We start from the raw sequence: 9,070 nt of genomic DNA on the forward strand, positions 1-9,070 counted from the left end.
CGACAATTCGTTTGGTGCATAGATTGTTCGGGAAGACTAAAAGGGTAGAGAGATACCATTGATATACTTGGTAGTTAGTATTGGTAGCTATACCTGAGCGAATAGCTTGTTCCTGCGAAACAGGGCTGAGGCTGTTGCCGTAACACTAACAGCAGCAGTCTCCGTTCTGACCATGTGCCAACGTAATGTCATTGTTCCCGCTTTTACAGCTCGATGAACACCTTCGCAATCGCAAGAGTGCAGTGCGTATCACAAAATTCACAGACTTAAAACGTTTGGCATAGTGCCCGCGTTGCAGGCTTTACCCTGGATTATCGCCCCGGCAACACTGCAGTGGTCGTTCCCACGCAGTTATTGAGGCTTTTCGGCAGTCACATACGCATTCATGAATTCTTCCAAAATTTGCCAACCGATCGGGCTAAGTAGCTAGACATATTTCCTTCTGTTACATGTGATTGACCTGGGCAGCCGCCTCCACGCAACCTTCTCTAAAGAAATGCTATCGGCGCGCTTTCGTGTAGTCGGTGGCCAAGGGCACTCCAGCCGATATGTCCAACGTGCTACCCCTTGACTTCATCTTACACGTGAATGGCGCCTCGGTGTCAAACGTGCCCCTTTCTCGGATCAAGAAGATCATCAGCAGCGCCGGCGACCAGATGGTCCTGTCGGTGATGGCCTCAAGCCCGTGCCGACTGCTGACCACCTACCGCGACATATTGGCCATCATGCACGGCATGGCCACCGTGACGGTCGTGATCAAGGCCGCCGCGATCAGCTGCTTTGGCACCAAGCCGTTTGGCATTGACGTCATCGATGTCGATGTGGTGGACGACAAGGTTCAGGCCATGACTAAGTGCTTCGTGATCTTGGTAAGGCCTGGGAAAGGGCAACATCAGTTCTCAGTTCCAGTATTTGTTCTTAACACGGCACTTAAGAGAAGGAGGAGACCACTGGTCGGAAGTAAGAACCGTACTAATGCAGTTTCCTTGGGCACGTTGGTGAACAAGGTTGTGCCGCTGACCACGTCGTTAAATGCATGTTAGCGGACTTCTAGAGCGAACACTTCACTGATATTTGAGGCGGGAAGCCATATACCAAAGCTTACTTTTTTCGAGCAGAACAAGCAAGACTACTTTTTTCCATGACGGCAGCATGAATGAATTGTCAATCGAGCCTGATAAAGCAGTAAGAATGGATCAACACAAATACTTGAAAGTGTGGATAAATGGAGTAAATACAGTTTAAAAACTCACGACGAAGACTGTTGAATTATACGAAACCAAGCGTGGGTATAAAGAAACACAAAACTATGCGGCTTTATATCAAACACGAATAACTTAAGAAATAAACAAAAGCGTAATGGTTCAGGGATGCAAGTCTGCACACACAGCTCTCTGCCTAAGACCAGACGCCGTTCATATCTACAAATAAACTAGACAATGGCTGTAGTTGCTTTTAGGCACTCAAAAGAAGCAAATTCAGCACAGGGGCCTATGGTCTGGGTGTCGTTTGTAGTCCTAGAAGCACAAATTATAATGTTTCAAAGACAGCTTAAAAATGATGGATCACAGTAAGCGGAAAGTTAATTATTAGATATGCGAACAAGAGCGGTACACAACGAACATGTCATATGGACGAGACAGGAAAGAAGACCCCTACAAACACGCTGGTCGAGCAGACACCGTTAGAGGCGTACAAGGAAGAATATATCGCGAGACAGGTGGAAAATACCCCATGGTGTCATGACCCACCACATGTGCGGAGAGAACTGCATTTCTTTACGCATTTTTTCCCTCTTCAGGACCGGTCCTCTAGCCTTCATACGTGCTCGTGACCGCTGCCAGACCGGTTTCCAGAAGGAGAAAACGCATCCGGAAACGCGTCACTCCCCGCACATATGTCTTGTCCTTTATTGTAGTACCCAGATAGTAAACAACATAGCCTTGGAGCAAAGTAAGAGTATATTGGAACTTCAGTGGATGAAGTAACGGGTGGAGCTAAAGGATGACCAGCCTCTGATGTTGATGGGACTAAACTTCACTACTTACCACGCCGCTAGAGGCAGGGCCAAGATGAGGGTGAATGGTATGACTGTGACGTATTCGAAGCACCGTGAACCTGTGCTAGGGTGGCAAGTCACCACACCGGAATGACGCAGATATCAAAGCACTCGTTTACGCTCATTCTAGCGCACAGCTTCCACGAGGCCACTAGCATGGTCGGGAACAACAAGCTGCTTCAGCATCTACCAATGCCACTTTTCTAGAAATGTAGTACGACACCTAAAAGAAAGAAATCCGAAACAACTGACGAAGCGTGAAGTAAATAAATACATATGTAGGATGCAGTTACCTTACGAGGGCTGTGCGCGAAAGGACAAAAGAGCGTCACCATGGGCGTAGCCAGGGGGGGGGGGTAGGGAGTTTCGGTGTCAGAACGCATCCCGAAATGTATGCATGCAGAAAATTGACATATATTGTTCGGGCTTCCGTCGCAGTCTACACTTCTCTTAACTTTCTTTTTTCCCGGTGGCGTATGACCTCCCCGAAATATATTTCTGGCTACGCCACTGAGGGTTCCCATCCATGGTAGTTCACGGCATAAAGCCTTGCAATTGGCTTTGGTATTCGCTTTCTTTAGAAAAAAGCGGGTTCGCTTTTTCACAAACTGCATAAGATTGCTAAGGGGCCATATTGACCTCGTAGCCCTTAACTACGGCAAATCCAATCCATATCGTGTACCTCCAGCTTGTAAAGAATAGGTGGTAGTCGTAAAACATAAACCCACGCCACATGCAGACGGTTTCCAACTTACAGTAGAGGTTCGCGCTAACACGTCAGCTGATCAACAAGAACAGGATGTATCCAGCGCTTTTATTTATCAAGATTGTTCGAGATCCTAGCCCAAACACAAAACAAAGTGAATTTCAAAATGCTGACTGAAAGTATTCGGGATACATTTGGGATCACAGCGCTTTGTTTCCTGTTTTTCCAGTGGCGTTACCTTTGTCTGGCCGCAGATCCACAATCACTAACAAATCTCCGAAGAAAGCATTCGCGGTTCGTCGCGTAGTTAGCCTAATTTTGTCGTTCAGGCAGGGTAACGTGCCACGTATATCTATGAGTAACGGAATCGCCTTTCTGTCCTCACGTTATCCCTGGGAAAAATTTTCTGGCTACAGATACCCTAAGGTAAGCATGACCATTGCGAGACAATAAGCGCTTTGCAAAAAAGACCCGTTCAGACTGATATACGGATTGAACAATTCTGAGCATGCCTAGCGGCGTTCGAACAATGCTGACAAATCTGGCATGCCATATTGTTGACGTCTGTGTAATAAACTTCTAAATAGCGCAGCGTGACGAAGACAGCCAATTAGTTGTAGTCAACGCAAAAACATTTTGATGCAATATTTCTTAGCGCAAGATAGAACATAACGGAAGGAAAACACAGGATAAGCGCTATCCTGTGTTCTAGGACTTCTCCAGGGTTCGATTTCTGTCCTGTTTTTTCTTACGTCAAGTTCCAATGTTTCACAACAGTAACCAACTAGCCCATATTGGTGCGGTGGTAACATGAATTACCCAATGGTACAAAGGTCTACGTTATCGTTTTAAACGTTTATGTGTTAATAAACACGCCGCCAAATTTAGTAAGGTGGTATGTGGGACCATACCACGTGTCAGATTTGTGCTCTCAGAATCAGCAGTTCATTTTGAACGTAGTGCTGTAGCATATTTATGGACATTTCCCTAAGTATATCAACTATTACGTGATGGCTGCTTTTCCTTTCCGTAGTCCTTCCAAATGGTAGGACGAACCGAAAGCTTGACGGTACCCCTTTTGTTTATCTTAGGCAACATAGGGACTAAACTTATGATTTCCTAGGACTGTTCTTTTATGCCGAACGTCCGACAAACAATTGCGTTTCAGCGGTGAACAAAGTGAAATGAACGAACAAGTGGAACTCATGCAATTCTCGAAAGCCTGGCGTGCGCATCTTAAATTTGCCTGGGCCTCGTAAGGCAGTACTGCTACAGGATTAATTATTTATTTCAGAGCTCAGCTGCCTGCTCTCCGCCCGCAGTAAGGCATTCGTCACTTTGAAAAGTAATTCTCATGCTTCTAAAGACATCTGCTATCACCCAAGCTGACGCGTAGTACACGCCGCGGCCACGTAATACACGCCGTGGCAACACCTACGTTTTTTGTGTGTTTGTCTTTCGGCAAACCTCACCCGCCCGTGAATGGTGGGCACTGACAACACTTGTTTAAATAACATTTATTGATCCTTACGAGCGCTATGAGTCTGCTACAGCAGCGCTTCAAGCTAAACCGGGGTAATCATTTCATTGACTATTTCGTTAACTTCATGTTTCGCCTTATGGGAGCTGCAAGCACATGAGCAGGTTTTTCTAGGGTGCTTTGAGAGCGAAACACGTGACCAGGAATACTTGTTTTTGCACGCGTTTTAGGGGCGAAGCACTTTCAAGGCCGAGACTTGTCCGTCCGGCGTCCGGCGTCCTTGCTCCAGGGACAGCACCGTGTAAATCGAAACATGTGTGAACAAAAGGTTCACAAAAAGTTCAACAGAATCCACAGCTGGGCTAGTTGGTATCCGTCCATCCTAAACAACGCTTAACAAAACAACGACGTCTTGTGTCCCTTCTTCCTCGTCGTTGTTTTGTTAAGCGCTGTTTAGGATGGTCACAAAAAGTTAACAAGAACAATATGAAAGGTTCACAAAAGGTTAGAAAGACAGAGAAAGAGAGAGAGAGAGAGAGAGAGAGAGAGAGAGAGAGAGAGAGAGAGAGAGAGAGAGAGAGAGAGAGAGAGAGAGAGAGAGAGAGAGAGAGAGAGAGAGAGAGAGAGAGAGAGACGCACAGCTCCGTGTAAATCGAAACATCTGTGAACGAAAGATTCACAAAAGGTTAACAACAACACCACAAAAGGTTCCCAAAAGGTTAGAGAGAGAGAGAGTGCTCCTGGAGAGCCTTGCCGCGCATGTGCGAGGAGCATTGGATTGGGATGGAGTGGATTGAATCGGATTTGGATTGAATTGGGTTGAATTGAAATGGATTGGGTTATATTGGATTGGATCAAATTGAATTTATTGTATTGTATTGTATTGTATTGTATTGTATTGGATTCGATTGGATTGTACATCGTTTTATCAGCAGTAAGCACTCTGAGGGGTGATTTACGGTAAGAACGATCCCCAGTGCTCCGCCCACTCCTCAGGATTCACTTCGTGGAGATGCGTGAATTTTTTTTCCCTCTCCGAAACCGGTCCTGTACTCTTCTTGCGTGTTCCTGATCGTGGCGAGACCGGTTTCCAGAGGGGGTAAACACTTGCGTAAATGAGTCGTTCTCTGCAGGGGTGCTTGGCCCTTTAGTTTCGACCTTTTGTTGTCTCTCAAACGAGTTTCTCTTCCTTCAGCGCGCAGATGTACCCAGCAGCAACGACAAAAAGATCTTCCCTGGTGACGTGTTGCTCGAAATTGACGGAACCGCAGTACGAGGAATGACCCGGCAGCAGATTGACAGTCTGCTGAGCTGCGGCAAGCCAGAGATGGCGCTGTCGGTGGTGCCACTGTCCCCGATGCGCAAGAAGCGCTTTCTGCTCTCCAAGATTCAGGAGACTTGCATGACAGACATGAACTTGCCATCGAAGTCGACGGGGGCGGAAATCGACTGTTCACCATCTGGCTGACTCGGCCTCCCCCCGCTCTCCAACCCTGAACTATCGATAATTCAAAATATGTTTTTAGGGTACTCGCCATAACTGAATGTGCTCATTGACTTTGATGCTGCATGTATAGAACATAATGTAGATCGGTTATGCGAAATTCATTTCAAGAGATACGCAAGAAGGAGCACATTTGTGGCCTCAGCATCTTACGCGAATGTACTACAGTACTCTGTACACGTAAATAAGAATCTTTTGTTTCTCGCCGTGGTTACTCAAGCGCGTTCCTCTCCACAACGTTCCCGTGAACTCTAGCTGACAACAATTATTTGTCAACAATTTTAGCACGTGTGCGCTTGCTGAAATAAATGCGAATGTAAACATTAGCCACGTTGTGCCTACGTGGTTAGACAACCGCGGTTTTGTCAGAGTTCACGTATATACGCTGTTTCTGAGCTCCTACGGGAAGGCCGTGGTGATGTAATGTTTAGTGTAGCTGCGTGCGGAATAAGTTACGGCCATTTTCCGCAACCATATGGGGGCGTATTTTGCGTTTCCACATAAACCTTAAACAAAGGTCCTTAGGAAATTCAATTTAGGGCTCCCTTAACGTGCCCAAGTTAGTTATTTTTGTGCACGCTTAAAAAGCGTTGTTAACGACCGATCGTCGCGTACTTTCTCTTACGCAGCTGCGTACAATTGCCTAAGCACGAGTTTTCCCCCACATACTAACAATCCTTCAGGTATTTGGGATAACGTAAAGGTGAACGCCGTTTTATAGCTTGCATTGTACTACATCCCATGTAACGACCCCAGCCAAACGTCGTGAAGTGTTTGTCTTTCAGTGAGGAATTCAGCACATCGCATAATTTAGCATCGCACTGCCCATACAAAAATAAACTATGGAACGGCGCAAAAAAAAAAAAACGCTTATCGCCTTTGGGCCATGGAATGTACAAGTGGGGCCCCCACCCTGTGGGTGTTTGGTGGTGTGGATGCCCTACAGTTTGAACCCTCGCAACGCACCGCAAGTGGGCCCCAGCCGGGTTGGACACTTTTGAGTTCCTGTTGTGCAGTCTGATGGGGGACTCGTGCGCGAGAACGCGAAGAGACGATGAACCTTTTGTTAGACGTTTGGTAACTGCTACACAAGTAGCCGCATTTTGGGCCTTCGGGTTTCTCGGGTGTCTCTTCCTCTTTAAACGGAAAATATTATTTTGCATGCTTTTGTAGTTGTATTGTGGTTTGTATTATTACTTCATTTGCTTTTGCAGTGGTCGGATGCGTATGCTGGACATAAAGCGAAATCGCTTTTGTGTTTCGATGTGCTGAATGCTTTTGCTGTTTCGGAGGCTAGTGAGGAGTTTGTTGGTGTTCTCGTTACTTTGTGGTGAGTGTCCTCTGGGACCGTTTGAAGCGTGCATTCTGTGCTGTACTGTCTAATGGTACCATCATCTTGAAAGTGATGTATGCAGCGTATGTTCTCTACAGTGGTTCGTGCTTTGTTTTCAGTTCTTGCGTAGTTTCCGATGTTGTGGTTTATTCCTACTGAAGGAGTTTATGTTGTAGGTACAAGTAGTGTACATACAACATTCTTGGTGCGGAGGTGTAAAGTTTGGGGGGTTCCTTTGCCTTATTCCTAACACTGGGCTGAAATGTTTTTTTTTTCGTCATTGTCGTAGAGGCTCGGACTGAGTGTCAACTAGACGGCCTAGAGGGTAGAGGGGTAAGGGGTGCGACGCGCCGCAGGTGGATGCACTTCAAGTTCATTTTTTGTCTTTTTCTTGAGGGCGGCGGACACCGCTTAGCGCTTCAGCGGTAACAGAGAATCGGTTGGCCTTAATTCTCGGCAGCATGCGAGAGGTGAGGGCCGCGTGGTCCCCCAGCAGGCGCGTTGAGTGTCCTGGCTCGGGCGCGGGACTGAAAGCGGCAGAGGCCGGGTCATAAATCGCTGGGTGGACTCATCACGAAGACGCGAAATGTCAAAGCGCGACCGCGGCGGCGACGGTTTTATTTGAAACTGTAACACGCTCTGTTTTGTTTTGAAATTGGTAATTCGGGGATGACCGGGAACGGAGCGACAACTGGACCTAAATTCCTAGAACCGTTGGCCTCGGGAACGGGCATGGTGCGGCGGCGGCGACCTTTGGTAAACAAGCGGCGACACGCCGCAGGCGCTTGTTGGCATGTGGGGTTTGGGCAGTGTAGGTCTTGTCGGGCTCTTTCAGGCCACTTCCGAAATCGGTGTAACAACGCATCAGGCTTGGTTAGCTTGTTTGTTTTTTGTCTACAGGCTTCCGGTGCGAATCCTTTCTGAGTATTGTCGTCTACTTTGCGCGGGAATGGGAAATGAGTTTTGGACAAGGGGTGGGCGAATTATTTAATTATGAGCTCCGCCTGTGGCGACTGCGTGGCCTATGAATGGCCAGTTGTGTTCATCATGTGTCCTTCTCTGTCTCGTTGGTTCCGCCTTCCTTAGACGTGAGGTTTTTTTAATAAAACCAAGGTGTTCGGTGTACAGTGGAGGAGAGAGCCCCGCTTGATGAGGGCTCGTCTCGAGCTCTCCTCGAGCAATGGTACTACGATGTCTGTTGTAACTTAGCTGTAAATATGGTAACAAAGTGTAAATATCGTGAAGTGCACCGTTAGCTATGTGCCTTTGATAAGCTAGCCATCATCAACATCTTTATCAACATCATCGATCGATCATCCACGTATTTCAACTCTTACCCTCCAAAGTTTCTTAATAACACGCATAACACGCGATAAAAATAATTATAATTACGACGAATCTTCAGTACCGACTGCGTTAAGCGGATGCTTCCGAGCATGCTTCTGAATCGGGCAGCATAAAATTAGAAGTTAACGTCCGCGGCACGTGCCGAAAACATTTTGCAAGCAGTGACAACAAAGACGAAACAAAACCAGGGCGCATGCGGAATTCATTATGCAACCGCGGACCCCTTTTCACTTGTGATGTCATTCAGAACGAAGAATGAAGGGGTGAAACACGCTCTCTAAGCACGAGCTCATTACACTAATGAATGACATTCAACCGCCCCCCCCCCCTACACGACCCCACAGGGAACGGAAAGCGCGTTATAAGAGTGAAGGAATTTTCGTATTTCTTCTGAAAGCTCATTTTGCGCTGGAACGGGCTAAAGAAGACACTTCTATGCGAAGGCAATAACGAGCGTTGGTGTCTCAAACAGCGATGCTGCTCCCAGACCGCAGCTCCTTGAAGCATTTCATAACGCGAGGCGTGTAAAACTTTGCTGCAGCGAAATATTACCGTCTACTCCAGTTTACCACAAACAGCCAGCAAAATCTCCCATGGCCAGCAGCTTTCCCAATACATGGCGGCAGGAGTGAGCGGAGGAG

General features: G+C 47.0%; 1 protein-coding gene across 1 annotated transcript; it reads left to right on the forward strand.

Moving 5' to 3' along the window:
* Positions 1 to 548: 548 nt before the first annotated feature.
* LOC144180733 (uncharacterized) lies at positions 549 to 6,102 on the forward strand. Its single transcript, XM_077709006.1, has 2 exons — positions 549 to 869; positions 5,441 to 6,102. The coding sequence occupies exons 1-2, from the start codon at positions 549 to 551 to the stop codon at positions 5,711 to 5,713; spliced, it is 594 nt and encodes a 197-aa protein (XP_077565132.1). The 3' UTR covers positions 5,714 to 6,102.
* The last annotated feature ends 2,968 nt before the right edge of the window (positions 6,103 to 9,070 follow it).

Source organism: Haemaphysalis longicornis, unplaced genomic scaffold, assembly GCF_048455015.1.
Source record: "Haemaphysalis longicornis isolate Haplotype H1 unplaced genomic scaffold, Haemaphysalis longicornis Haplotype H1 scaffold_4, whole genome shotgun sequence".
In the NCBI taxonomy this organism is placed as follows: domain Eukaryota; kingdom Metazoa; phylum Arthropoda; class Arachnida; order Ixodida; family Ixodidae; genus Haemaphysalis; species Haemaphysalis longicornis.

Coding starts and splice junctions, on each gene's coding strand:
- LOC144180733 (XM_077709006.1), top strand. CDS start 549: ATGTCCAACGTGCTACCCCTTGACTTCATCTTACACGTGAATGGCGCC. Junction 870..5,440: donor CTAAGTGCTTCGTGATCTTG/GTAAGGCCTGGG, acceptor CTCTTCCTTCAG/CGCGCAGATGTACCCAGCAG.